Raw genomic sequence first — 24,650 nt, forward strand, 5'->3', positions numbered from 1 at the left:
TCGTCTGCTGTTATACCGACCTGCATCATGGCACCGAGGAAGCCCTACTTTGGGTTTACTGGAGGGTGGCTCACCTTCTGGGTCTCTGTAAGCCGTTAGCCCTAGCACATGTCCTCTTTCTTATTTATGTTCTTTCTACTTTCTTTTCAGTCTTCCTTTTCTCTTTTTTTCTGTTTTTCCTTTTTTTTTTTTTGCCTGGTGAAGTGCTAATACTCTCGTGGGAATACAGCTGGCTTGCGCAACTGATATGACGTTGTTCGGATACGACCAAGGTGTCTTCAGTATGACATTCCAGCGCTTGTGACACTGTGACTGCCGGAGAGCTAATGCCTGGTTGCGCAGGTGGCGTGGTCGTCACTCCAGACTTCCTCCAGGTCCATGGTCTGGTTGGACCCTCGAAGACAAAGATCCTTTCAACGGTCACTGCTATCTACGATGTCGGCTGTTTCTTCGGTGCAATGATTGCCTTCACTGCCGGTGAGAGACTAGGGCGCAAGAACACCATCCTTCTTGGATGTACCATCATGGCTATTGGGACTATTCTCAAGGCGTCATCCTACAGTCTGGCCCAGATGTTCGTGGGCAGAATTGTCCTAGGGCAAGTTGACCAGAAACTTGGTAAAAGACAACAGATTAACTGATATTGCAGCATCGGAAACGGCATCAGTACCGCCACAGCGCCAGTCTGGCAAACAGAGACGGCCCAGGCAAAGTGGCGAGGGAAGCTAGTTATTCTCGAGTTAGGGCTCAACGTTGGCGGCTATTGTCTTGTCAACTGGATCAACTACGGCTTATCCTTCAAAGAAGGGTCTATCGCCTGGCGACTACCTATTGCCTTGCAGCTCTTCTTTGTTATGATCTTGTTCGCTACGATTCCGTGGTTACCAGAGTCTCCAAGGTGAGTTGTACCCTTAATGGGTCCTGTAGACAGTCTCGAGCAACATAATGTCTGCAGGAACTGACGACATTTATGCAAACTAGGTGGCTTCTATCCCATGGCCGTGACGACGAAGCCCTCGAGGTTCTTTCTTGCATCGAGGCCATGGCCCCCGACAATCCTTACATCAAGACCCAGTATGACGAAATCAAATACAGCATTGCATACGAACGCCAGAACGCGATGCCATGGCGAGACCTCTTACGCAACAAATCAGACAACACAAAGACTCTCCGTCGACTCCTCCTGGGGGCAAGCACACAAGCTATCCAACAGTTCCAAGGCTCGTCACTTTCCACCCCCTCCAATCTGTTATGTTATTCACTAACATTCCTCTCCCTCCAGGAATCAACATAATGAGCTACTACCTGCCCACCGTTCTGATCACCTCCGTGGGCCTGACCAACTCTACAGCCCGCCTCCTGACAGCCTGCAACGCAACTTCCTACTTCATATTCTCTTGCATTGCCGTAACGATGATCGAACGCTTCGGCCGCCGCGGGCTCATGCTCCTTTCCGGATCTGGTCAGTTTGTATCCTTTCTCGTCATTACCATTCTCCTCCGCTTCGCGGAAACAGATACAGATACAGATAAAGCATACGGTTCCGCTTCGGTTGCCTTCTTCTTCTTGTATCATGTTGCCTTTGGAATTGGAATGCTAGGGGTGCCCTGGTTGTATCCAACTGAGATCAACTCATTGCCCATGAGGACGAAGGGGGCGGCTGTTGCGACGGCGACAAATTGGTGCGTTGTTCACACTAGCCCTAACTACCCTGCTGTTGGAAACTTACCACTCTGACTTGCGAAAGGATAACCAACTTCGCCATTGTCGAGATAACACCAATCGGAATCCAGAATATCGGCTGGCGTTTTTGGATTGTCTGGACCGTGCTGAATGCAGTCTTCTTGCCGGTCATATACTTCCTCTACCCGGAAACAGGTTCGTGCTTTCAAGTCCCTCTCACCAGACCACACACCACAGCTGGTGTCCATATTTGGCATAAGTATTTTTGGGCGTCGTCGCACAGTACTAACTAAGTCCAGCAAACCGTACCCTGGAAGATATAGACTCGTACTACCGGTCCAGTCCACCGCTGCTTGTCACCCGGGACCCGGACGCAATCGCGGCCAAGCGTCCGCTTAAGTATGTTCAGCGTGAGGATGAAGAAATTCAGAGAAGGGTGAAGGAGGCTCGGATTATGGGGAAGTCTGATGGAGCTTCCGTGGAGCATGTTAACTGATGGTATATGCGGTTCAATGTTGGCTTCTATATGGGGAAGGAACTATCTTTACGCCGCTGATCAGCATGCCATTCTTGGTATTTCACGAGTAGACCTGGTACTAAAGTATTAAGAACACTCATACGAGTATGCTTTTGTAATCGGTGGAAAGAAGACTTCATAAAAAGGGATATCTAGGGACAATAACATGAAACAAGAAGAACAAAATAAAGCCATAAAATAACCCTGCAAGCGCTAATATCATTGAACCAAACGCCAATTTCTGATGCCCCATAGCATCGCTGGTTGTTCGTAGAAGGCAGGGTGCGCCTCCTAAAAGGCCCAAATCAAACATGAGAATACTGCTGCATGGCTGGATGATGCGCAAGATCCGGAATAGTGACACCGGACGAATCCCGTGAGTACTTAGACGACGGGGCGTAGTTCGAATTGGTAGGCACCGACATAGGCATCGGCATCGGATTCAGCGGCGGAGAGATTTTGACGGGAAACCGGGAAATGCTCGCCGTTGAAACGCGTCGGACAGGACTTGACGAATTATACGAAGGCAGCGTCTCTTCACGCTTGTAGCTGAGCTGGAATGAGCGCTGGCTGCCTGTGCGAGAGGCAACTTTCTGCGGCGCGACGGCTCCGTAGACGCGGACGTGGCGTGCGCTAACGCCGATATCGCGGTCTGCAAAGGCGAAGTTCTGTATGCGCATTAGCAAGCACAAATATGTAAGAGAAGAGGGCGAAGAGATTTACCGCAGCCACATTGATCACGCTGACAACGAGGGCTAGGATCCCAGCCGATATGACGATCCGCCAGAATGTGAGGCCCAATTCCTCCTGGCTCGTTGCCGGTGTATTAAGGTCCCCCAATGCTCCAATTCCCAGTATCAACATTGCGAAGGCTAACGAGACGAAGCCAGAGTCTTCGCCCAGGGATGGCCAGTGGCGGTCAAAGTAGCTGCGGAAAAAAGGGAGCTCTGAGACTAGGAGAAAGACTGCGTCTATTAGCATGCTTGTCTCGAATCGGGCACACCAATGGAGGCTCCTTACTAGAGACGCCAATTGCTATAGCGTGCGCAACAGCTTCAAAGAAGAAGAAGCTGGTCAAGAGGTTGATCTTGACTAGCATGACCACATGGGCCGCGATAATATCGAGAAAAACGATGATGTTCATGACCCGCACAGCGTTGAGAATCACGTATCCCGGCCCAGCGAGGGACTCTTTCAACGACGCCATCATGATAGCGGTGGGGTGTCCAGAATAAGGAAAGATGCAATGAGCGGTAGTAGAATGCGCGCTCTATCGGCACTCGGGCTTGCTTGTCCTTAGGATATACCTTATAATCAACTGAGCGGAAGAAAGGAATAGAAGGCCGGCCAGCAGCGAGAGTGACGAAATGAAAGGCAAAGAAAGTTAAGAAGAGAAAGAACCACAAAGGCTGTTGGGCGTCAACGAGAAGGAAGGACAACTGGAGGGGAACTCATGTCCGCTGACCCCCGGGCAGGTGGGCGCTATTAATCACAACCCGATACCCATTGTGAGGCAATAGGATGAATCGGCAGAGAAGAACACACAATGGGCTGCAAAGGCCCTGAAACGCTTCAAAAGGGCCCATCAAGAGCCGCTCTCCATTGATTTTGGCGCCGAAGAGTTTCCTTGTGTTTCTTCCTTTGACCGGGCTCCCGAAGCTGCAGAACGGGCTTCAGGATTGCTGCCTTGCTTGTTCAGCTCCGAGTAAGAGCCTCGCAGAGCCGGGATGTTAAATTTCCCAGTCAGGCACAGAATCGATCCATCGGGATGGATCTGTTGCAGAGTGGGAGATGGAGGGCGGATGGAGTGGATGAGAAGACGCGCTGGTTTGGACGATGAAACCCAGCGCCAAACGATTGGCCCTCGCTTGTCTATTCTCGGGCTCTTCCCGCCGTCTTTGAGAAACAGTCTGGAGTAGAACCGGTCGTTCTTTCATTCGTTGCTTTATTATAGTATCATTTCTAAAGACTCATGTGGGCGCTTAGCCTCCCTGGCGCCAGGTCTTTGCCTTGTTTCTTTGCCAAGTCACCAAAGCCACTGCATTTCGCACCGAGTTCGAGTCCGAAGTCATTCCAAGGTCATTGAAGATGGTGATTACTAATTTATTTATAGGAAAAAAAGAATAAGAATAAAGATAAAATAAAAGGGGAAAAAAATCTCGAAGACATACCGTAGTGCCTTCGGCAAATTGGAGACAACTGCAATCGTTCGTCGTCGTGCGCCTAGCGCCACCAGCTCCACGCCAACAGTTGCAAATGGCCCGCGGCAAGGCGCTTCAGGTGTCCGCCTGGAAAAGCCAGCCTATCCTCATAGCCCGCCCGAGGTATCGTGCAATTGGACGGTAGAGGAGTGGCGCGGGAGAAGAGGAGGGGGGGGGGGGAGCCGATGCTTAAGTATGGGTAAGGGCCTTTGCGAGCATGGACGAAAACCTAGAGAGGCCCGTATTGAGGCTTCATACCTTCGACTGCCATGGCAAGTCCTCCTTACAACAGACTGAGCTATACTAACGTAGCATAGACTGGCTACCTGCGGCCGGACACATTCTTGCGCACGCTTGTGCCTGGAAAGAGCCCTAAGATTGAGTAGGATCTGCCTCAGTGAGGGTTTAGGGTTTACAACTATGCTAAGGATGTCGCAGTATTGTTGCCATTCATGGCCTGAATCCCAAGAACAAGGAGCGCCATGCTGAGAGGACGTGGGAGTTGAACGGAAAGATATGGCTGAGAGACTTTCTTCCTAACCAGCTACCCCAAGCGAGGATAATGCTCTATGGCTATAATTCCAATGTCAGCATTCAGTCTTCTTCTGCCGGGGTACGCGAGCAAGCACAGAACTTGCTGAATAGGCTGTGGCTCGAAAGACAGGTAAGGAATCTGACGTTTCCTGGAAGGACGGAATCTCATGATCTAGGGCTGTGAGGCTCGACCTATCATTTTCATTTGCCATAGTCTTGGTGGTATAGTGGTCAAGGAGGTATGTTTCAAGTCCCCTGGGTGGAAGAGCAAACCCTAACTGGTCAGGCACTTGTACAAGCAAAGCTTGGGCATACTTACCAATCCATCCAAATGGCAACGTATGGTATAGCCTTTTTTGGCACCCCACATCGTGGCAGTCAGTTGGCAAAGCTCGGGGAGACGATTGCGAAGGCTGTGAGGGCGTTTCTTAGAACTCCAAACAACACCTTCATCAATGCCTTGAAAGAGAATGATCTATACGCCAATGAGCTCTCAGCGAATTTCAGTCAGTTGTTGGAGGATTACAAGTATATAAACTTCTACGAGACTCTACCTTTGAGAAACCTCGGAATCGTATGTCGGCGCACCAATCCTTTATTACTATTATTATTCACCATCACTAATAAACCCTTCTTTCCGCATAGATCGTAGAGAAAAAGTCAGCAACATTCGGTCTACCTGATACACGAGAAATAACGGTTGCCTTGCTTGGGGACCACGAAAGTATTTGCCGTTTCGCAAGCGAAGAGGACGATAATTACAAACACGTCTCTGGGCTCATTACCAGGTTTGCTGCCATAGCGATGAGGGAGTGCGAGAAGGCACCGCTCTTTGGAGAATTGAGTACAGAATCGACTCTGGCCGGGTTGAGTCTGATTGGCCAATTCGGTTCCAGAACATGTAGGCTGACTGGAGACGCCCTCAAGGCCCGAACTGATGATCAAAATAGGCATGATCCCATTCCCGCGGAACCAAGCGTTCGTGGGCAGGGCCCCTATCCTCGAACAACTCAAGAGCCAAGCCTTGCCTATTGGAACAACTTCTCGACTGGTGCTGTTTGGCCTCGGGGGTGTAGGGTAAGTTCCCTGTGAGCCCAATCCGAGTCATGCTCTAAAGGTCCAGGAAATCACATATCGCAATCGAATTTGCCCACCAAATCTATACAGAACTCCAAGCGTCAGTATTTTGGGTCAGTGCAAGCAGCATTGATCGCTTTCGAGAAGGGTACAGTGCGATCTTCGACGAGCACATCTCCTCAGACTCGGACGCAAAATGCGACAAAGCCGCTCGCGTCAAAGAATGGCTTGAGAAGGAGCATGATGAATGGGTGTTGATCATTGACAATGCCGATGAAACATCTTTGTTCGAGCCATCAAAGCAAGGAAAACAAAGCGAGAGCCAGTCAATCCTGGAATTTATCCCCGAGTCTCAACGCGGTGTTATTCTCATCACGACGCGGAATCGAGCAGCAGGCGTGAAGTTTACGAAGGGAGCAGCCAAGGCTTTGATTGAAGTCAAGCCGATGACTAGCGAGGAAGCAAAACTCCTCATCAAGAGCAACGTCACAGACCAGATCCTTGAAGAGGATGAACTGGACAGGCTCTCCGAACTCTTAGGCCATCTGCCACTGGCGATCGTCCAAGCCGCCGCTTTCATGCAAGAAAACTCCATGAGCGTGAGCGAATACATCGAACTGTACAACGACAGCGAAGAAACAAGCATGGATCTTCTCTGCGAGCCGTTTGAAACACTAGGGAGAGATACCGGCGTTCCCAATGCCGTTGCTACAACGCTGATCGTCTCCCTTGACCAAATAAAAGAGCGGGATCCCAAGGCTGTTGAAATATTACAGCTTATACCATTTCTAGACAGAAACGAGGTTCCTAAGAGCTTGGTCCAGCATAGGATAAAACGCCCATTGGAGCTAACGAAGGCGCTTGGAACACTAAAGGCGTTTTCTCTGATTGTTCCGACAAATGGTAAGGGAGACTTCTCCTTCCATCGCCTGGTACAGTTGGTGCTGCGGAAATGGCTTATTCTGGAGAGCCTCTATGAAGATAAATCTATCCATGCCATGGAGCTTCTCAACGAGGTGTATCCTGATGCGACGTTTGAGAACTGGGGTACTTGTGCAGCGTACCTGCCGCATGCCCAGTCGGTTCTGTCGCTCATTCCCGAATTGAAGGGGGAAGCCAAAAGGAAGGTTTTCCACCTCCAAGAAGGCATCGCCTACTATTTATGGTCTCAAGGTCGCAGTAAAGAAGCAGAAGTATTGGACCTTCAACTTGTGGAAGCTAAAAAAGTCGAGTTTGGACCTGAACACCCTGAGACGCTGGAGAGTGTTTCTGGTCTGGCATCAACATACTATGATCAAGGAAGATGGCAGGAAGCCGAGAAATTGGACGCCTTCATTGTCGAAATGAGGAAAAAGTCTCTCGGGCCTCGTGACAGAGTAACATTAACCAGTATGGCGAACCTGGCTACAACTATCGAATCTCAAGGGCGCATGGACGAGGCAGAGAAGATAAGACGCGAGGTGCTTGAGACAGCAAGCTCAGAGTTCGGCGACGACGATGACCAGACAATTACTGCTATGGCAAACTTGGGGACACTCTACCTGGACACTGGCAGGGTGGACGAAGCAGCTCAGTTGACACAGCATGTGTTGCACTGGAGAACAAAGAAATTAGGTGCAGAGCATAAATTCACGCTCACCAGTGCGATCATCCTTTCTAGGATCTACAGGGTGCAGGGCAAGCTGGAAGAAGCAGAGAAACTGGCTTTACAAACCTGCACGGCGCTAAAAGATGCTCTAGGTTCAGAGCACCCAGAAACGTATGCCGGCAAAACCATCTTGGCGGACATATACTACGACCAAGGAAGGTTAGACGATGCGAAAGCCCTGCTGGCCAAAATCATCGAAGACGGAGAGCAACGAAATGACGCGGATTACGAGCTGCTAGGCAGGAAACTGCGCCTTGCGGACATATACATCGAGAAAAAGGACGAAGAACAGGCGGAGAAGCTGCAAAGAGAAGCCCTAAGAGCCAGCATGGAGGCCCTTGGACCCGACCACGAATTTACGTTGAAATGTCTCTACTTCATAGCGATGACACATAAAAGGCGAGGTAGAGATGCGGAAGCGATCCATTTGATGGCTCAGGTAACTCATCGCGAAGAAAAGCTCCTAGGATCGTTCCACAGCGCTACTTTGCAGTCTTTGCATATGTTGACAGAATGGTGTGGCGACGAAGTTGGTATAGAGAAGCTTTTGGAAGTTGAAGAAGAGGAGAACGTTTGACGGTCGTGAGCGAGTGAACTATTAGATAGGTAATCTCATGGTACATCCAATATGTATACAAAGTGTGGGGAATGTTTCCGAAGAAAGACTTTGACCGTATAGAAGAATCTAGGTGGTTCTCTTCAGGACAGAGAAAATGGACTCTCTATAGCGGACATTTAGCGCCCTTAGCTTACCGAGTCTTGTCCGCAACCAATCAGCGAAGCTCTCTGTATACTATCATTGACACTAAGCCGTTTCTGTTCCTTAGACCGCTGCGATTTATCCAGCCCTGATTTAGCAGCAGCCAATCATTCATGAGCGCGATTTTGTGTCTGGCCTCAGCTCTTCCAGGTTTCTCTATCGCCCCTAGAGCCCAGATTCTCTCAGCAACAAAGACGACTCTTCTCTCCCTAGTGTCAGCCTAGCCCTGGAAATTTGGAAAAGATTCGAGCAGGGCAAAATGACTCGTGGAAACCAGAGAGAGCGAGATCGTAAGAAGAACGAGAAGGCTCAGAAGAGCATCGTGAGTTCCCCATTCATCCTTTGTCTCCCGTGCACTACCCAGTAATTCAAAGCAAAACGCTGACAGAAGATATTCTTTCTGCGATACAGAGAACAGCCAATACTCTATCCGGCACGGAATTCGCGCGCAAGAAGGAAGACGACGCTGCGAAAATGCGCGCGAAGCAGGCAGCAGGTAAGTTAAGCTTTCAAGTTTGCCAGGGTGTTTCTTTGTTCTCTCTCTCCGTCTTGCGGCAGTTACGACTTGGCCTTATCCATTATAACTTTGTTTATTCGCTTTGTTGCTGTACTCGTCGGGGAAGGCTTGGACGGTGCTGATCAGAAGACTGACGTGTTTTTCGCTTTTAGCCGATGCGAAGAAAGCTGCTGCCGCTCTTGCTGCTGCAGGGAAGAAAAAATGACACCTGCTTTGCCCGCGACTACGCTTCATACCTTGGACTGAGCCTTTTCGAACTCAGGAAATTGTCCTCGAATAAGTTCGCTCTTCGTTCTGCGATTATATAATGCGCCGAAAACAGCTACAAAGCGCGGCTTACGGATTCCTTGGGGCCCTGGTTATATTCCAAGAACTGAGTGGATATGCTCTAATGAACACTTGGATTGAGAAGTCAATATAATTGATCTGAGGTCGAGAGGTAGTCCAGGGGTTAGGGCTAGTTTTTGCGGTCGTATACAACAGCTGGGAATAATTGGGTTTTCCGCACTGGGGCATGGGAATATCACTTTGACGATAGCTACGCTTGATTTCTTAGCGAGGCGTTTTAATGAATATCTGAAGCGTTTGGTTTGATTTTAGCGGGTCTTTCACTATACTTAGATAATGGGTAATTGGGCTGGGCATCTAACGTTTATCTCTTATGGAGAGAGAAACACGGGCACGAAGAGGAGTCGACGGCTTCTTCTTATAGGGATGGTTCTATATTGTTGGGGTTTGCTCCGCGGCCCAGTAAACCCGTGCTCTCTCGAGCCATGTCCGCCATGATATACGCGCTTTAATATCAACATGCATTTCCTCCGACGAGGCGGCGCGCAAGACAACCCATGGATATGGTATTGACTGGCCGAGCGATTCGAGTAGGTTGAACTTGCGAGTGGCCAGTTCAACGAACGTCCAGATACTCTCGCCCTCCCAGCCGATATCTAGCGCGAACTGGGCGACCTTGCCCACTGTATCGAGCCGAAGCGCCGTATCTGGCACATCATCTAGCAGATAAAGCAGAAACATCAACGCAGATATATCAGCTGGATGGGCAAGGCACCAATCCAGTGTAGGTCGGATGATGCTCTGCCCGAGTTGTACCCGCCACTCCTCGCTTTTCAAGCCCCCAGACTCAGCCAGTATACGGCGGATCTGTCGCAAGTACGTAAAGGCGTAGTAGTTCCTGGGATGTAGCTCGCCGGCTCGCAGGACCACTGATAATTCAGCTTGAAAGCGATCCTCGACGCCCTTGAAGTCGGGTTTGCGGAGCCGGACAAGATGCGTTTGAACCCACTGACGATGCTGCCACAGCGTTGGCGACTTGGTGTGCCGATGGAGCGGAGAGCAAAGGTACGTCGTCATGAGGGAGAGTTCGGTATCCAATGCTTGGATAAGCGTCTCCATGTCTGAGGTGAACAGCGCGCTTAACCTTCGCTTCCTCCAGTTGCATGCCGTCAAGTGTTCGCAGTCGAAGAGGAGGATGATCTCCGATGCGATTGTAAGCCTCTGATCCGCTTCCTCGCCTCCACTCTCCAATACCGTTGCCGAAGCAGCTTCATCGGTATATTGCGAGCTCGACTTCGCCATCAGGGAATCTAAAAAAGTTCTCCGTGCAATCACAAACGCTTGCACGAGGTACTTCTTCGTAATCCCAATTGAGCAGCCATCCTCGAGTATCGGGCCAAAGGCCGGCGGGAGAACCTCGAATTCAAGAACGCGGTCATCTCTGTTCGCAAAAATCCGGAAGAGCTCTTGAAAAGCGTCCGGTTGTTGCGGACATTGGGCTGTCATTGAGACATCAGCATGGCTGTTTGCCGTTGTTTGTTCCCCGCTGAACGCGCCGGAGATCAAAAAAAGCCGCCCGCCGAAGATCCGATCAGTTTTGGCAACGTGACAACGTCATTTGCGCTACTCACAATTCCTCTGCCAGCAATTCTGCTGCAAGTTGTGACAGCGTGCCAATACCTAGCAGTGTTTTCGTTATCGTGTACTCTTACTTGAAGACGCTTGTCCTTTGAAGCCACGGCTGGCTCTCCTGCTCCCTCGCTTCGCTTCGTCTTCGTGCCTCCACAAACAAACAGTAAGATCCGAACCTCAAGAGACTGGGCTTCGCAATCATGATCTCCCTCATTTGGACAATATTCATTCTTCATATCGCCATTTTTCTCGTGAACACAATCGGTGCGGCGACAATTGACAACTTGGTATGGCACTTTCCTTGTCTCTACCCCTCTGAGACCGCAGCTAACGCTTTCCTTAGCTATGGCTCCTCTACCTTAAGCTTCCGACGTCGCTGTACCAAACCGCCCAGGAACAAAGCAAGCTGAAGCGCGAAGTCGTCCAGCTCAAGCGGGACATGAACAATACGAGCTCGCAAGATGAATTTGCAAAGTGGGCGAAGCTGCGGCGCCGGCATGACAAGGCGTTGAGTGATTATGAGGCTTTGAGTATGCTTCCACCCTCATTTAGTTATTCTATTCTGCGTCTGAGAGTGGGGAGGGACTAATTAACCTTTCATTCGTTTATAGACCAGAAGCTCTCCTCGCAGAAAGGTTCCTTTGACTGGTTCGTCAAAATCGCCCGCTGGCTCAGCACGACCGGCCTCAAGATCTTCATCCAATTCCGATACTCGAAAACGCCTGTCTTTGAACTCCCCGGCGGCTGGCTTCCTTACCCTGTGGAGTGGGTGCTAGCCTTCCCTCGCGCTCCGCAAGGTTCGGTGAGCGTCCAGGTTTGGAACAGTGTGTGCGCGACGGCGGTTACAGTTATTGCTGAGATTATTACGAGCCTGGCCTTACAGGTCAAGGGAAAAGCACAGGCTGTCCCGGCTACAGCTAAGAAGGCACAATGATGGTGTACAGGTGTTTCATATTGGATAGGTAGAGGATTAAAAGCGACATGACATGTAATGATAATGTTCGTCAGATAAAGAAACAATCGTTTATCGTCAACGACCCCATACCGTAGTAGGAGTTTCAGGGCTTGACTCTATGATTGGTATATCATCATCGAACCACATTACAGTCGAAAGGTAAAGGGGGATAATCAAGAGGAAGATTGATGAGATGAGAGAGAAAAGAGTCCGGCCCCTTCGACAGAGCATCTGCAACCGCACCTCTCGGCCAGTCGCCGCTTTCAATAAGCTACAGACCCAAAAGATATGAACTCCTCGCCTCAAGAATGAGCCCCATTGAGTTACCCAGCTAACTAGTAGATGAGCAATCGCATGACTATCCAAACACGACGAAAGGCAACCCAATAAACCCCTCTCCGGCACAGAGGTATACCCCATTGTTTCCACACAATGTGTGTCGAGTACGCACTCAGCACCGGTAGGGAACAGGGCAGTCAGCCGCTATCAAATTGCTTTTATGGCGGCGCGTTTCCGCATTGCCTGTCTATCGCCAGAGACGAAAGGCAGGGTGTCCGGGGACTTTCTCCCAAAGCAGGTCTCTTCATGGGTAGAAGAGGAGAGAATTGGAAATTCTCTGTGTGTAAGCTTTGAATGCGATCCTTTGAGCGAGGAGTTGGGAGGAGAAAAGAAAAGAGTGCGGGCTAGAAATTTATGTATCTCGATCATGTGATAAGACTAGTCTGAGTTTGGGTTAGGCTGATTTGTATGGGAAAAGCCCGCGGCTTTCCCTTGATCGGGAAATATACCGCTAAGCCAAAAAGGCGTCATGACTATTTAGATTAGTCTTAGACAGTCATATTTCCAAGCTGACACCCTTTTTGGGCATGCCTCTGCCCACTCTTCTATTATCACAATTATTCTATATAACCGCAGGCAAGAGTCTGTTGCAAGAATGTTTCCGAGTGGCTCATACCAAGTCGGCCGAAATGTAAAGCGAAGAAGGGTAGGTGTTGCCTGTAACCCCTGCCGTGTGCACAAGATCCGCTGTGATGGGATTCGGCCGAACTGTGGTACTTGTCTTCCGTCGAGAGAAATGTGTTTACGGCGATGACAACATGGGTCAGAATTCCGAGTAAGTGAGTTATCGAATGGCTCAAGTCGTTATGTCTGACGTCGTGGCAGGTTTTCGAACCTAGATAAAACGCCTAGATACAATTTAGGTTTCTCCAATCTCCAGGCACAAGAGCAAGTGCCAGTTGAGGATCAGTTCGAGCCTGAAGTTACGGCAATGGGCCTTACTACTCGTCCTCTTGGCGATGGCGATAAATCAAAAGGGGCTTTCTTTGATGACTCTTCGGCCATAGCTTTCATACGACGGCTGCAGGAAACCATGAAATCTGGCGGGCTTTCTCCGGGGCCTTCTGCAGCCTCTGGTACCACCCAGAGACCCTTCATTGAAAAGAATACAAGAAGCGTGGACATCGCATAGGATCTCCTTCCGCCTCGCGCACTAGCAGACCATCTCGTGAACTGCTACTTTACCAAGATTCATGCTTTGTATCCATTTGTACACAAGGAAGCTTTTCTTTCACTGTATCAGCAGCTCTGGACGCCTGGGGCCAGTATAGACACAAAGACGAACACAGGCCTTGGACTTGGCGACTCCACTGTTAGCGCAAGAACCTTTTACTATGGTTTATATATTGTCTTCGCTCATGGGTGCCAATTTTCAGAAATGATGGGTGCTGAGCGCCAAACAACGTCGGAAGCTTTCTTTCATCGATGCAAGCCGGCTTTTGACGTGGATTACCTCGAGCGTGGAGACCTAGCTCTGGTTCAGGTCCTTCTGTTTATAGCTCATTATCTCCAAGGTTCGCAAACTCCCAACCGCTGTTGGCACGCTATCGGAACCGCATGTCGGCTGGCTCAAGGGCTCGGTCTACATGCCACTGTTGGCGACGAGCATCGATCGTTTTCCCAGAAGCAGATGAGGAGGCGAGTTTGGCACGGTTGTAGAATGTTAGACCTGTAAGTAACAGTGCTGAAGCCACCGGCCCATGCTAATCGAATTTAGAGCAACTAGTACTATGCTTGGGCGTCCGGCGATGACATCTGAACACTCACTAGTTCCCCTGCCTGAAGCAGTTGATGATTGCTATCTGTCTGGAGAAGCAGCTGTCTGCCAGCAACCACCGGGAACCTTTTCTCGCGTTGAGTGGTTTGTTGCCACTCTGAAGTTGCATGAATTGCTGCGAAAGATTCACAACACACTTTACGAGGACGAGACGGAACATCACTGTCGAGGTCCAGCCGATAAGAAGGCTCAAAGTGTCCGACAGGTCCAATTTATTACTCAGATTGAATTGGACCTAGACGAATTTCAGGTGAATGTCCCAAAACCGCTCAGTTGGGAGGTCATGGGTCATGACCTCCCAGATCCGTTACTGAGAGAAAAGTGTCTGCTCAAAGCTAGGTGAGTGGGAAGTAACGCAGTTTTCATGGAGGACTAAACTGATTTGTGCAAAGATTTCTATACCTCAGACTTTTAGCTTATAGGCCGGCCCTATCTCAGTGCCTTGGCAAAGTGCGATCTGGAAAGTAAGATGAGAGCGAGCCAATTGAGCCGCTTTTATCTGGAATATATTCCGATCTGACCTTCAATTGCTCCGTCTTGTGTGTTCAGACTGCCATTGAGCTAATATCCCTTGTGCATGAGACATGTAGCACGGATTTGGCAAGTGTTTGGTTTTACAACGTATTTTGTACGGGTGATTAGATTGACTTTCTGATTCCAAAACTGATATTTACTTTTTAGACACCTTCACTGCAGGGTTGGTCCTCAATCTCGCCGAGTTCCATAGCGGGGCTGTAAAGGCTGCCACCCGCGAAGCTCTGGACGCCGCTTGGGAAAGATGCCAGTGAGTTCTCAACTACCTAGGAACTTACAGCGTTGTGGCCGAACGTTGCTTTCACAGTCTGACCGATACGAGATCCAAATGTTTGAAAATGCGTGGTAAGCCAGCAACTCTGCGTGCATTGACTGGGTTAACAGGTATAGATTCAAACCACAGTGATGGGAATGCGCTCCAGACTAGAGAGAACAATACGTCTGGACTTGATGAGAATGGGGCAGCGACTTGGAATCTCTCAGATAGCTTCTTTTATGACACTGACTTCAACAATGTCGCACTCGACTGGTCCTGGTTCGACATCAGCCATTGACATCCTGTTGATCCTGCAGAGGCATTTCCCTTGGTCGATCCACTTACCGTTACATTCCGATACGTTTTTTCAGCACTGTACAAAGTCAGAAATCCGTATCCGATACACCAGATGACCATACCATATAAGACTTTTTTACACTCTCCAGCGTCTGATGAGAAGGACTTCCAATGGCCGATCTTTGCAGGTGACAAATTGATAACCATGGGTGCAGAGGCTTGTTGATTCTTCATCGGATCGGATCCGACAGTGCCGGGAGGTAATAATATAAAAGGACGACAAAACAACCGCAACCTCATCCGCCATTCATCCTTCGATGCTTAATGATTCCTACCTTTAAAGCAATGCCTCAGTGTATCAGTACCGATGTCCTTATTGTTGGCGGTGGCCCTGTCGGCTTGACCGTTGCGTACAGTCTTGCAAGAAAAGGAGTGGCGTCTCTCCTAGTTGGTAGGTGACATTGTACTCTATTTATAATAGGAGCTGCACTAACGATACGAAGAGCAGCATGACAAAGACCTGCAAGCGATGTACGGAAGGGCAACCACGTTGTATCCGCGTACCCTCGAGATGCTTGACCAACTCGACCTCCTCGACGAGTTGAACCAGATTGGATACGCTGGTCGAAACAGCGTAACCTTTAAAGATGGCAGGCGTGTAACCACTCGTGGATGGCATAAGATGTTTGAAGCAATGCACGGGACCTACCTGGACTACTGCCTCAACATCCGTCAAAAATACTCGGAAGAGGTCATTCGACAGTCTTACCAGAAATTGGGGGGTGAACCCTACATTGGCTGGAAGCTAGAGTCGTTCTCGCTTGACCACGAGAGTGAGGATGAGCATAAAGTGGCCTCGCAGGTACACAATTTGAAAACGGATGAGCTTCTGGTGGTGAAAAGGTTAAGGCATCAAGTATTATCAAAGCTGGAGTTTACTGACTAATCTCTCTCGCAATCGGTGCAGATGGAGGCCAGTCGATGGTTCGACGTCTGGCCAACATTCCATTTGAGGGAGAGCGTACCACCCACAGATGGGTGCGAATTGATGGGCGGTTCAGGACGAACATGCCGGATGCCGATCTAGGCTTTGCTTCCATTGAGTCCAAGCACCACGGCAACGTCCTCTGGGTGCAACTAGACCATGGCGTTAAGCGCATCGGGTTCGCTATGACAAAGGAGATGCTGGCTAAATACGGTGACTGGCTTACCGAGGAGGACGCGAAACAGGAAGCCGTCAAGTCAATGGAACCATTCACACTGGAGTTCGAGAGTATAGATTGGTGTACTCTGTACAGGTCAGTCTTCCGTGCCGACTAGGCCATCAAATGATCTAACAGTATACAGTATCAACCAACGTGTTGCCAATACCTACATCAGCAACGATAGAGCCATCCTAGCCGGCGACGCGTGCCACACGCACTCCTCGGGAGCCGCCCAGGGCATGAACACGGGGGTGCACGACGCAGTCAATCTGGCCTGGAAGCTCGGTGGTACGATCAAAGGCTGGTACGCCAAAGGCGTCCTAGAAACCTACGACAGTGAACGCCGCCCAGCCGCGCACCGCCTTATCCAGCTTGATAAAGCCTTCTCCGCTGTGATATCTGGACAGATCCCGGGCTCGTGTAAAGGACAGTACACGGACACAAACGAGCTCTTCACAAAGCTTTTCAACGAGACGATCCAGTTCTCAATTGGGCTCGGAATTCACTACAACGAAAACGTGATTAATCTGCCTTCGACTACCGGTATGATATCCGCTGGTTGGAGAGCTCCAGACGCCCTGGTGTATCCCCCAGGCTCGCGCCTGCCAGTCCGGCTGTTCAATCTGACCAAGAATTTCGGTCAATGGTACGTCTTGATACTTGCCGGGCAGCCGTCCGAAACCAAAGCAAATCTAGCAATAGCAGTAGAAGCGCTGAGTGCACTCGTCACTCGCCTTCCCAGAGACATGATCCGGTTCGTAACTGTCGCCGCCCAGAATATGACCCAGGGCGACAGGTTCTTCAGTATTCCAAGACTTGGGTATCTCTGCTTTGACCAAGATCAATCGGCCCATGCTGCATATACTATCTCGCCTGGAAGGGGTGCGGTGGTTGCCCTAAGACCCGATGGGATACTGGCTCACGCAACAGCATTGGACGAGGTCGAAAGTGCGATCTCGTTCTTGTCTGGCTTGACTGGTGTAGCACCATGATTCCTTATCTTAGCACTCGATATATTACTTCCTAGAAGTAGTTTGGTTTGCCTGAATAGAAAGCGCTGACATTTTACGCAAGCACACTTCTTCAACCCCAACACAAATGTCTCTCTCCAGTCATTCATATGATGCGCTGCAATACATCAAGCCTAGAAGCCGTCTATGGTCGCTTTGAGCACGCCGAATACTAAGTACATTGAAGGTTGCAAAAGGCCAAATGAACTTGCGGCCGTTGTGGCTAAGTGAGTACAAGATCCCAACCGAGCAAAACGGAGTAATCAGGCGTGAAGAAGCAGCAGCGCAAAAGCAAGAATAACCCACAAGACCGAAGCATAGATCAACTTCAAGGCAGATATAAGGACTCATTGCAAGCCAAAATCAGGGGCTGGAAGCCTTTGTCAGTAATACAGCAATATATAATGGAAACAAAGACTCAAAAGGTGTATGTAAAGTCGGACAATGACTGTGAAGCTGCTACACAACCTACAACATATCAAATAGGGATATTTACTCGTTCTCCGCAATGTCCATGACATTGGCTAATAACGACACGGAGTAATTAAGAACAGCCGAGGGCCGATGAGCTCGGGGAACTGCCCCTCATTTATATTATTAACGGTCCGCTTATAGTAATACAATTGTAGGCACTATATCACATTATTCAGACAGGTTCACAATGCGCGCAGCTCAATTCTACGCCGCCGGCGATGTACGTGTTGAAGATGTCCCAGTTCCGCAAGCTAGTGATGACAGGGTCCTGATTGAGGTCGAATGGTGCGGGATCTGTGGAAGTGATCTCAATGAGTACATGTTCGGTATTGACAGCCATTTTATGATCTGCTTGGTGAACCATGTTGACTAGGACAACAGGGCCTTTCGCGATTCCCTCCCCTCAATCTGGACCACACCCGCTCACAAACGCTCTGCTCCCAGTGACGATGGGGCACGAGTTCACAGGACGCATTAAGTATGTCCCAGAGTCAATCTCCCACCTCAAAACGGGACAGGCAGTCGTCATCGACCCGCGCTATTATTGCTCCTCCTGCACGCCCTGCTTGCAGACCGCCACAAACAGCTGCGAGAAAATCGGCTTCATGGGGCTCTCTGGAGGTGGCGGCGGCCTTTCAGAGTTTGTCGGTGTCAGACCAGAGGCTGTGCACGTTCTCTCTGAGAACGGTCCTGCATACGTGGATCTCGCAGCCGCAGCCCTGATCGAGCCGCTTGCTGTCGCGTGGCATGCTCTTAACCTCTTCCTGTCTATCTCGCCTTGCCAAACCGCTCACCAAAACGAGGCAGACCTCAGCACGGTTCCCATCCTTGTTATCGGTGCTGGACCGGTCGGTACAGCAATGAGCTATGTCCTGCGAGCCCGTGGCGCAAAGACGATCTATGTCTCTGAGGTGTCGCAAGCGAGAAGGGAGACGTTACGTGGCATGGAGATCGTCACAAAGGTTTTTGATTCTGACCAATTTGAGGTGCCGAAGAAGGTCAGGATGTTGACAGGGGATGGCGTGGGTGTTGTGTTTGACTGCGCTGGTGCCCAGGCCGGCTTTGATGTCGGCTGTCAGAGTCTGAGGTTCAGGGGTGTTTATGTCAATCTTGCGGTGCCAAAGGGGCCTGTAGGTTTTCCGCCCCTTCCCAGGAGCACAGTGATGGGCTGATATGAGGTAGATGACGCTCCCCCTCGCCCCATTCATGTGGAAGGAGATAATGTACAAGTGTTCGCTGGCGTATAACCAGGATGATTTCAAGGATGTGGTCAAGGCGTTTGCGGCTGGTGAGTCCTCTCTTGCCCTCCTCAGCAGTCTGAATCTGGATATTAATCGTGGGCCGGGCCCATTAGGCCGTTTTCAGGGCGTCGAGAAGATGATAACCAGTCGCCTCTCACTGGAGGACATCGTCGAGAAGGGATTTAAGGAACTCATCAAGCCAAACGACCATATCAAGATCCTCGCTACGCCGAAGCGTGATAGCATCAACCGCGGCGTCACAGTATAATAGCTTACCTACTCTAGACTTTGTAATAAGCCCTAGGGATATTATCATAGTAAGGAACAACCACCAAGTCCGGATCCTCCGTCTTCCCAACCATCATCTCCGTAACCGGGTGGATGGGCTTTGAGTCCACGATCAACTCCAGACACGCCGGGCCTTTCCGTTCCAAAAGCTCGTGGGCAGCATCAATAACCTCCTCAACTCGCTGCGCCTTGAAACCCCTATTCCCTAAGCCCCTCGAGACGTCTGCATACCCGGTAACGGCGGACAGCGCACTAACCGGCCTTTTCGGGTTTAAGTCCCCATAAACCAGCTGCTGCCCATTACTGCTCATTCCCCAGCAATGATTATTCATCACAACAGTAATAACCTCAACACCCAGCCTAGCATACGTATCTAGCTCCATAAAATGAAACCCGGCTGACCCGTCACCCTGCACATTTATAACTTTGGTCCCCGGTGCTGCGATAGCCGCGCCTAGGGTATATCCAAATCCGTTCCCCAGGAACCCGAGGGCACCAGTGGACTTAAGTATTGCGCGCGGATTTAGAATATGAGCGAGGCTATGAGCCCAGAGGGCGCATTCGCCGCCATCAAGAACAAGGATGGGGTCTTGGATTCGAGGGTCGGTTGAAAGAGAGGCGAAGAGGGACTTGAGAGCGTGGTGTGGATGCATCCGGCCCGAGAGCGAGGTTTCCCAATCTGAGTCGAAGAGGGACGGGAGTGTTTTAATGGATGATACTTTGCTTACCCAGTCTGCGTCGGTTTTTCTGTTCTGTGTTGCTGATAGTGATCTGAGTTGATCATCCAGAGCAGTAACGAATTGTCCCACGTCCGAGATAACACCCAGGTCGACAGGGAGCGTGCGGCCGATCTCGGCCCCATCAACGTCAACGTGGATCAGCTTACATTTGTCGTGAGGTGGAATGATTGCCCCGCTGCGGCCGCCTAGGAACATGCCTGTTCGTGCGCCGAGGAGGAGGATTAGGTCTGGATGGGGGGCTTGAACAGCAGGCAGGAGAGCGAGTTTATCAGCCGGTCCGCCGTAGAACTTGCATTTCCTGGATAGCGTCGAGGAGAGCATGCATTTTTGCGTGTCGAAGATGGGTATGTTGTGGCTGTTTGAGAGGGAGAGGAGGTGTGCTGTTGTCTGGGGTGCAGTGGTCCCTGGTTAGCTTGCCTAAACTGCGCATGAAGTTGAATATTTGAGAGTTAAGCGTACCTTCTCCCCCTGTCCTCCACTACCAATGATGATAGCCGGCCTTGTCGCAGCTTTAAGCAAATCCACAGCGTCCTTAACAGCCTCAACATGTGGACCAGGCGCATAAGAACGCGGCGACGTAATTGACCCCCACGAAATCAAATTTTCATGCACCGGCGTGAAAAGTACATCAATAGGGAAGTCAAGCAGTGCCGGCCCTTTACATACTCGCCAGAATACTTAGCCTCATTCAGAGTCCCAGCTGAGGACGGGCTGAGGAGAAATAGGCAGAAACTAACCCGGCGCTCCCGCCGTCACCGTCCTGACAGCCAAACTAACCAACCTCGGCGCATCCTCAGGATTTGTAACTCGATGCGTAAACTTTGTCAACGTCCGACTTGCGACGACCTGATCAATCATGCCCTGAAGCGAGTTGTTTTCGCTGTCCCGCAGCGGCGGCGACGAGGTTATCACGAGGATTGGGGAGCGATCTGCGAGTGCGGATGCGAGGCCGGGAATGCCATTTGAAAACCTAGTCCCCCTTTAGCTTTTCTAGTATGGTGTAGCTAGGTAACTAGGTAAAAGATGAAAGTAACGCACCCGCTATTCGCCGTTACAAATGCAACACCAATGCCCGCGGAAATCTTTGCGTAGCCCTCGGCGGCTTGTACGGCTGCTGTCTCGTGTCTCGTATCAATGAGCTTGATTCCGACGCTCTCGCAGCCCATGAGGAAGGCGTCTAGGTGTCCGCCATGTAAGCCAAAAGCAACGGTCACGCCGAGCTGCTTGAGGGACTGGGCAAGGAGGTCGCCGCCTGTTAGAGAGCGGGTGGTGGGGTAGGTTAAGGGGAAGGACATTTTCTCTGATGTTTTTCGTTGGAATGGGTTTGGGTTTGGTTCGAGACTTAGGTCCTGGGGTTAGAATGTGTTGCAGCTGAAAGTGTACAATTAAAAGTGCTGAAGTATGGATGGAATGATATACTAGGTAGGAGTACTACTTGGCACCTTGAGGGGAGCCGAGGATATGCCGGGAAACATGGCATGCTGAGGGGTGCGGGGTTAAATATCATCATAGCCTTTTCCATTGACTGAATGTAGACAAAGAACAAGGTTGAGATGCATACATGGAGCCAACTGCAGGCGAGCCATGCCTTAAACAAAGTTGGGAAGGTTCCCTTGCTCGGCGGGATACGACAAGAAGGTGAACAAGTATGAAAGCGAACCGGTACTCCGATAAACCCTAACTAAATATTTTGCGATATATGTTGACGGGAAACGCAGGCTAGGCCTTGGTCTTGGCCTTGGTCTTCTTCTTTGACTTTGTAGCGGGCGACGCTGCGGCGGCCTCTTTGGGCTTGGGGGACTCGACAGGAGCCTCAGCCACAGCCGTCTTCTTCTCCTTCTTCTCCTTCTTGTCCTTCTTCAACTTCTTTGGGGTATCATCACTCTTCTCAAGCTCGGCCTGGGGCTCGACGGGGGCCTCGATGGCCTTGGCCTCCTGCTCACCCTCGATCGCCTTGACTTCTTCGTCAGGCTTCTGCACAGGAACCTCATCCACGCTCTTCAATTCCGGCAGCTCTATCTCATATCCCAACTCCTTCATCTTCTCCGCCTTGGCCAGACGCCTCTTCTGCTCCTTCTCGATATTCTTCGTCCAGTTCTCACGGGTCCGTCCCTTATTCAAGCGCTTCTGCTCAATTCGGTTCCAAGGTGTTGCCTTGAAGCGGCGGTTTGCGCCCTTCCACAGCTCCGGGTGCAGTTGCTCGCTAGGAACATACTTGCACTTCAGGATATGGCCGTACATGAGGTAGTTGTCCATTGTAGCCGCGACGATCTTGGCGACGGATTCAGAGGCGAACTCGATGAAGGCGTAGTGCTTGGATTTGCCGGTGTGGCGGTTGCGGCTTAGGCGTAGCTTGGTGATGTCGCCAAATTGGCTGAAGTAGGCGCGCATTTGGTGTTCGTAGAAACCATGGGGGATGCGGCTGCATTCATGATCAGTGATAGTCTAAAGTCAGGGAGAAGTCGGGACGTACCCAACGTAGACAACACCAGGCTGTTCTGAAGACTCGGCCTTGTTCTGTTTCTGCAATTTCAGGATCTTGCGCTTAGCCTTTTTCGAGTCGGGGATCTTGGGGACCGGCGCTTCGGGGTCGATGCCCTCGTCTCCAGACTCGTCTTCATCACCGCTGCTCTCGAAGCCTCGGATCAGAGCGGTTGTCTGGTCATCCTCCTCTTCACTCTCCTCCGCAGCCGACGCAGCCTCCTCCTCGGAATCGCTAGGCACAATCTCGAGCTTCTTAGCCTTCTTGCCAGCCTTGTCAGCCTTCTCCTTCACGGGAGCGGCAGTGCCATCCTCCTGCTTGGTCTTCTTAGCGCTCGGCTTGATCTTGGTCTCCTTATCAGCCTTCTTGACGGGGACTTCATCCTCGCTCTCATCGTCGCTCATGTAGTCCGCAGCACGCTTGCGGGGTTTGACCGGTCGAGGGGCATCGCCGTTCGTCTTGAGCTTGGGAGTTTTGTCTTCCTCGGCTCCATTGGTCTTGTTCTTTTTCAGAATAGACTTGGGGGTTTCGGCGGGCTCAGCGGCTTTGGCTTCGACCTTCTTCGTTTTCTTCGCAGGCGAATCGACGGTGGCGGCCACAGCTGGGTTTATAAGTAATTGAGTAATGGGTTATACCTAGAGCAACATACCCTTGCGCTTCTTGTCCTTCTTATCAGGAGCCATTTTTACCCGGACAACAGATGAATGAATTGTTGTTTCTGGCCGGAGCGGAAACTTTTTGCTGAAAATTATTTTTTGGGTCGCAGAACGCCAGGCGGTGAACTTTCCTCCGCCTTGCCTGCCATCTCCACCCGCATCAACACAAGTCCTAATAATTCGTGTCTGACAACTGCAGATGTCATGGGGAAGAACAAGGGTGCCTCTCGGGCCCTGACGCAGGAAGAGATCTGGGATGACTCCGCACTCGTTCAGAGCTGGGATGAAGCCGTCGAGGAATACAAGGTGCGTTACCATCGTAGCACGTGACTTCAGTACAGCTAATTGCGCTACAGCTCTACCACAGCATCGCTGCCAAAGGCGAGAATGTTGAAGATGTCCTGAGGGAGGCCGAAGCTGCTGCTGAGGCGGAGACTGGACCGTCAATGTCTTGGGCTCAGGTCGAGAAGGACGACGACATGGCTGACGTGAACGCCGCGGATTCAATTCAGCCGGCAGCCGCTCCAGCTGAGGCGCAGGGCATGCAGGTATGACTAATTCGCACTTGGTTATTTCGAGTGACTGCAACTGACAAGGCTCGGCTACAGACACAGGAGGCGGCTGGGTCTGGACAGGTGAAACAAGAGCAAGAGACTGCAGCTGCAGCTGGGCATCAAGCACAAGCACCGACCATGCCTTATCCCGCCTTCCCTCAGAGTAAGTTGAGAACCGCTTGAGCGTCTGTGTGGTGGTGCGCTGCTAACTTTGTCTTAGCCCAAGATGAAGGGTTGAAAAACCTTATGATGGCATGGTATTATGCTGGGTACTATACTGCCCTGTATCAAGAACAACAACGTGCAAGTAGGAACAAGACAAGCTCATGACAAATCTACTGGGAACTCATTAATCAAACTCATAAATGAACGGTCAATCTTTTTTCATGTGCAAAAAATTGGCCACAGTCACCTACCGTTCGTGGCAACCTCGTTTGCGCGCAAGTCAGCCAGCACCGCGCAACCAAGCAACGACCCGAAACACCGGTCCAAGTGAAACGACTCGGCGGCATGTGAGTTATCTAAGTCCTGTACATTACTCTCAGACTAGGACTGTCTATTATGCGAAAGGCATCGCTGTGAAGGTGTTGGTGGCGACTGCGCCTATTTCCTGCTACTTGGCACAATATTATCTTTGTATAGTCACCTTGAGATGTGTATACGTTTACTTCAAAATGAAGCCTTGTTCTGCAGCTAGCTTGCCGATCAGCGGTCTAACTCAGTTGCCCATGTGCAAGTCTAGTCCGGCCCTCCCTTAAACGAACGCAGCCGCTACATCTTGGTCAGGATGTTTTCGCCGTTGAGTCACCAACTCAGTCATGCTTCGATACTCCACAGCTCTCTCAAGAACATCCATAAATCGAGGATTTTTCTTTCTTTTTCTTTTTTTTTTTTTTTCCCTCAATCGCAACTTTCTTTCTTATCATTTCCACTAAATCGTCCTCTTTTATGTACAATATTGTCCTCCTCCTCTAGTAATCCCTTC

The 24,650-nt window shown here is 50.5% G+C and overlaps 14 protein-coding genes across 14 annotated transcripts; 9 read left to right on the forward strand and 5 right to left on the reverse strand.

Moving 5' to 3' along the window:
* Positions 1-27: 27 nt before the first annotated feature.
* BDW70DRAFT_166223 (sugar porter family MFS transporter) lies at positions 28-2,249 on the forward strand (the record flags this gene model as incomplete). The annotated part of the gene is made up of 8 exons (XM_073741934.1): positions 28-87; positions 230-281; positions 343-598; positions 650-898; positions 982-1,224; positions 1,299-1,682; positions 1,748-1,878; positions 1,983-2,249. The coding sequence occupies 8 exons, from the start codon at positions 28-30 to the stop codon at positions 2,177-2,179; spliced, it is 1,572 nt and encodes a 523-aa protein (XP_073597974.1). The 3' UTR covers positions 2,180-2,249.
* Positions 2,250-2,402: 153 nt separating this feature from the next.
* Positions 2,403-4,008, reverse strand: BDW70DRAFT_132092 (uncharacterized protein). The gene is made up of 3 exons (XM_073736106.1): positions 3,221-4,008; positions 2,924-3,165; positions 2,403-2,868 (listed from the first exon to the last, which is right to left on the reverse strand). Exons 1-3 carry the CDS (start codon positions 3,408-3,410, stop codon positions 2,506-2,508), a joined length of 795 nt encoding a protein of 264 aa, XP_073597975.1. The 5' UTR covers positions 3,411-4,008; the 3' UTR covers positions 2,403-2,505.
* A 610-nt stretch (positions 4,009-4,618) lies between these two features.
* BDW70DRAFT_158018 (uncharacterized protein) lies at positions 4,619-8,237 on the forward strand (the record flags this gene model as incomplete). Its single annotated transcript, XM_073740449.1, has 8 exons — positions 4,619-4,642; positions 4,719-4,783; positions 4,840-5,065; positions 5,112-5,174; positions 5,222-5,509; positions 5,581-5,836; positions 5,886-6,012; positions 6,059-8,237. 8 exons carry the CDS (start codon positions 4,619-4,621, stop codon positions 8,235-8,237), a joined length of 3,228 nt encoding a protein of 1,075 aa, XP_073597976.1.
* A 442-nt stretch (positions 8,238-8,679) lies between these two features.
* Positions 8,680-9,142, forward strand: BDW70DRAFT_158019 (4F5 domain protein; the record flags this gene model as incomplete). Its single annotated transcript, XM_073740450.1, has 3 exons — positions 8,680-8,742; positions 8,832-8,916; positions 9,090-9,142. The coding sequence occupies 3 exons, from the start codon at positions 8,680-8,682 to the stop codon at positions 9,140-9,142; spliced, it is 201 nt and encodes a 66-aa protein (XP_073597977.1).
* Positions 9,143-9,358: 216 nt separating this feature from the next.
* On the reverse strand, positions 9,359-10,756 carry BDW70DRAFT_15652 (uncharacterized protein). Its single transcript, XM_073740200.1, has one exon. It carries the CDS (start codon positions 10,729-10,731, stop codon positions 9,658-9,660), a length of 1,074 nt encoding a protein of 357 aa, XP_073597978.1. The 5' UTR covers positions 10,732-10,756; the 3' UTR covers positions 9,359-9,657.
* An 81-nt stretch (positions 10,757-10,837) lies between these two features.
* On the forward strand, positions 10,838-11,839 carry BDW70DRAFT_132096 (guided entry of tail-anchored proteins factor 1). The gene is made up of 3 exons (XM_073736107.1): positions 10,838-11,144; positions 11,201-11,387; positions 11,469-11,839. The coding sequence occupies exons 1-3, from the start codon at positions 11,058-11,060 to the stop codon at positions 11,789-11,791; spliced, it is 597 nt and encodes a 198-aa protein (XP_073597979.1). The 5' UTR covers positions 10,838-11,057; the 3' UTR covers positions 11,792-11,839.
* BDW70DRAFT_132097 (uncharacterized protein) lies at positions 11,840-12,469 on the reverse strand. Its single transcript, XM_073736108.1, has one exon. It carries the CDS (start codon positions 12,230-12,232, stop codon positions 11,888-11,890), a length of 345 nt encoding a protein of 114 aa, XP_073597980.1. The 5' UTR covers positions 12,233-12,469; the 3' UTR covers positions 11,840-11,887.
* A 208-nt stretch (positions 12,470-12,677) lies between these two features.
* Positions 12,678-13,051, forward strand: BDW70DRAFT_132098 (uncharacterized protein). Its single transcript, XM_073736109.1, has 2 exons — positions 12,678-12,926; positions 12,977-13,051. Exon 1 carries the CDS (start codon positions 12,747-12,749, stop codon positions 12,903-12,905), a length of 159 nt encoding a protein of 52 aa, XP_073597981.1. The 5' UTR covers positions 12,678-12,746; the 3' UTR covers positions 12,906-12,926; positions 12,977-13,051.
* Positions 13,052-13,532: 481 nt separating this feature from the next.
* BDW70DRAFT_158023 (fungal specific transcription factor domain-containing protein) lies at positions 13,533-15,016 on the forward strand (the record flags this gene model as incomplete). Its single annotated transcript, XM_073740451.1, has 6 exons — positions 13,533-13,822; positions 13,869-14,267; positions 14,519-14,556; positions 14,610-14,712; positions 14,785-14,807; positions 14,853-15,016. The coding sequence occupies 6 exons, from the start codon at positions 13,533-13,535 to the stop codon at positions 15,014-15,016; spliced, it is 1,017 nt and encodes a 338-aa protein (XP_073597982.1).
* A 344-nt stretch (positions 15,017-15,360) lies between these two features.
* On the forward strand, positions 15,361-17,212 carry BDW70DRAFT_158024 (pentachlorophenol 4-monooxygenase; the record flags this gene model as incomplete). The annotated part of the gene is made up of 4 exons (XM_073740452.1): positions 15,361-15,466; positions 15,519-15,877; positions 15,994-16,313; positions 16,363-17,212. 4 exons carry the CDS (start codon positions 15,361-15,363, stop codon positions 17,210-17,212), a joined length of 1,635 nt encoding a protein of 544 aa, XP_073597983.1.
* Positions 17,213-17,891: 679 nt separating this feature from the next.
* Positions 17,892-19,213, forward strand: BDW70DRAFT_148697 (2,3-butanediol dehydrogenase; the record flags this gene model as incomplete). The annotated part of the gene is made up of 4 exons (XM_073738905.1): positions 17,892-18,030; positions 18,086-18,834; positions 18,887-18,992; positions 19,059-19,213. 4 exons carry the CDS (start codon positions 17,892-17,894, stop codon positions 19,211-19,213), a joined length of 1,149 nt encoding a protein of 382 aa, XP_073597984.1.
* BDW70DRAFT_166227 (thiamine pyrophosphate-binding protein) lies at positions 19,052-21,268 on the reverse strand (the record flags this gene model as incomplete). Its single annotated transcript, XM_073741935.1, has 4 exons — positions 19,052-20,360; positions 20,433-20,629; positions 20,711-20,943; positions 21,012-21,268. 4 exons carry the CDS (start codon positions 21,266-21,268, stop codon positions 19,227-19,229), a joined length of 1,821 nt encoding a protein of 606 aa, XP_073597985.1. The 3' UTR covers positions 19,052-19,226.
* A 201-nt stretch (positions 21,269-21,469) lies between these two features.
* BDW70DRAFT_132103 (RNA-binding protein) lies at positions 21,470-23,144 on the reverse strand. Its single transcript, XM_073736110.1, has 3 exons — positions 23,105-23,144; positions 22,447-23,056; positions 21,470-22,395 (listed from the first exon to the last, which is right to left on the reverse strand). Exons 1-3 carry the CDS (start codon positions 23,136-23,138, stop codon positions 21,693-21,695), a joined length of 1,347 nt encoding a protein of 448 aa, XP_073597986.1. The 5' UTR covers positions 23,139-23,144; the 3' UTR covers positions 21,470-21,692.
* Positions 23,145-23,315: 171 nt separating this feature from the next.
* Positions 23,316-23,995, forward strand: BDW70DRAFT_158028 (uncharacterized protein; the record flags this gene model as incomplete). The annotated part of the gene is made up of 4 exons (XM_073740453.1): positions 23,316-23,417; positions 23,468-23,659; positions 23,720-23,828; positions 23,886-23,995. The coding sequence occupies 4 exons, from the start codon at positions 23,316-23,318 to the stop codon at positions 23,993-23,995; spliced, it is 513 nt and encodes a 170-aa protein (XP_073597987.1).
* Between the last annotated feature and the right edge of the window lie 655 nt (positions 23,996-24,650).

Source organism: Aspergillus foveolatus (assembly GCF_047715535.1).
Source record: "Aspergillus foveolatus strain CBS 279.81 unplaced genomic scaffold BDW70scaffold_12, whole genome shotgun sequence".
Classification (NCBI taxonomy): domain Eukaryota; kingdom Fungi; phylum Ascomycota; class Eurotiomycetes; order Eurotiales; family Aspergillaceae; genus Aspergillus; species Aspergillus foveolatus.

What these genes read in the sequence shown, in the direction of transcription:
- BDW70DRAFT_132092 (XM_073736106.1), bottom strand. Translation starts at nt 3,410, where the DNA reads ATGATGGCGTCGTTGAAAGAGTCCCTCGCTGGGCCGGGATACGTGATT. An exon ending in TATAGCAATTGGCGTCTCTA is followed by an intron (nt 3,166 to 3,220) that starts GTAAGGAGCCTC and finishes TAATAGACGCAG; the next exon opens with TCTTTCTCCTAGTCTCAGAG. An exon ending in GCGTGATCAATGTGGCTGCG is followed by an intron (nt 2,869 to 2,923) that starts GTAAATCTCTTC and finishes ATGCGCATACAG; the next exon opens with AACTTCGCCTTTGCAGACCG.
- BDW70DRAFT_15652 (XM_073740200.1), bottom strand. Translation starts at nt 10,731, where the DNA reads ATGACAGCCCAATGTCCGCAACAACCGGACGCTTTTCAAGAGCTCTTC.
- BDW70DRAFT_132096 (XM_073736107.1), top strand. Translation starts at nt 11,058, where the DNA reads ATGATCTCCCTCATTTGGACAATATTCATTCTTCATATCGCCATTTTT. An exon ending in CGGCGACAATTGACAACTTG is followed by an intron (nt 11,145 to 11,200) that starts GTATGGCACTTT and finishes CGCTTTCCTTAG; the next exon opens with CTATGGCTCCTCTACCTTAA. An exon ending in GAGTGATTATGAGGCTTTGA is followed by an intron (nt 11,388 to 11,468) that starts GTATGCTTCCAC and finishes ATTCGTTTATAG; the next exon opens with ACCAGAAGCTCTCCTCGCAG.
- BDW70DRAFT_132097 (XM_073736108.1), bottom strand. Translation starts at nt 12,232, where the DNA reads ATGGGGTATACCTCTGTGCCGGAGAGGGGTTTATTGGGTTGCCTTTCG.
- BDW70DRAFT_132098 (XM_073736109.1), top strand. Translation starts at nt 12,747, where the DNA reads ATGTTTCCGAGTGGCTCATACCAAGTCGGCCGAAATGTAAAGCGAAGA.
- BDW70DRAFT_132103 (XM_073736110.1), bottom strand. Translation starts at nt 23,138, where the DNA reads ATGGCTCCTGATAAGAAGGACAAGAAGCGCAAGG. An exon ending in GAAGGACAAGAAGCGCAAGG is followed by an intron (nt 23,057 to 23,104) that starts GTATGTTGCTCT and finishes TTATAAACCCAG; the next exon opens with CTGTGGCCGCCACCGTCGAT. An exon ending in CCTGGTGTTGTCTACGTTGG is followed by an intron (nt 22,396 to 22,446) that starts GTACGTCCCGAC and finishes TCATGAATGCAG; the next exon opens with CCGCATCCCCCATGGTTTCT.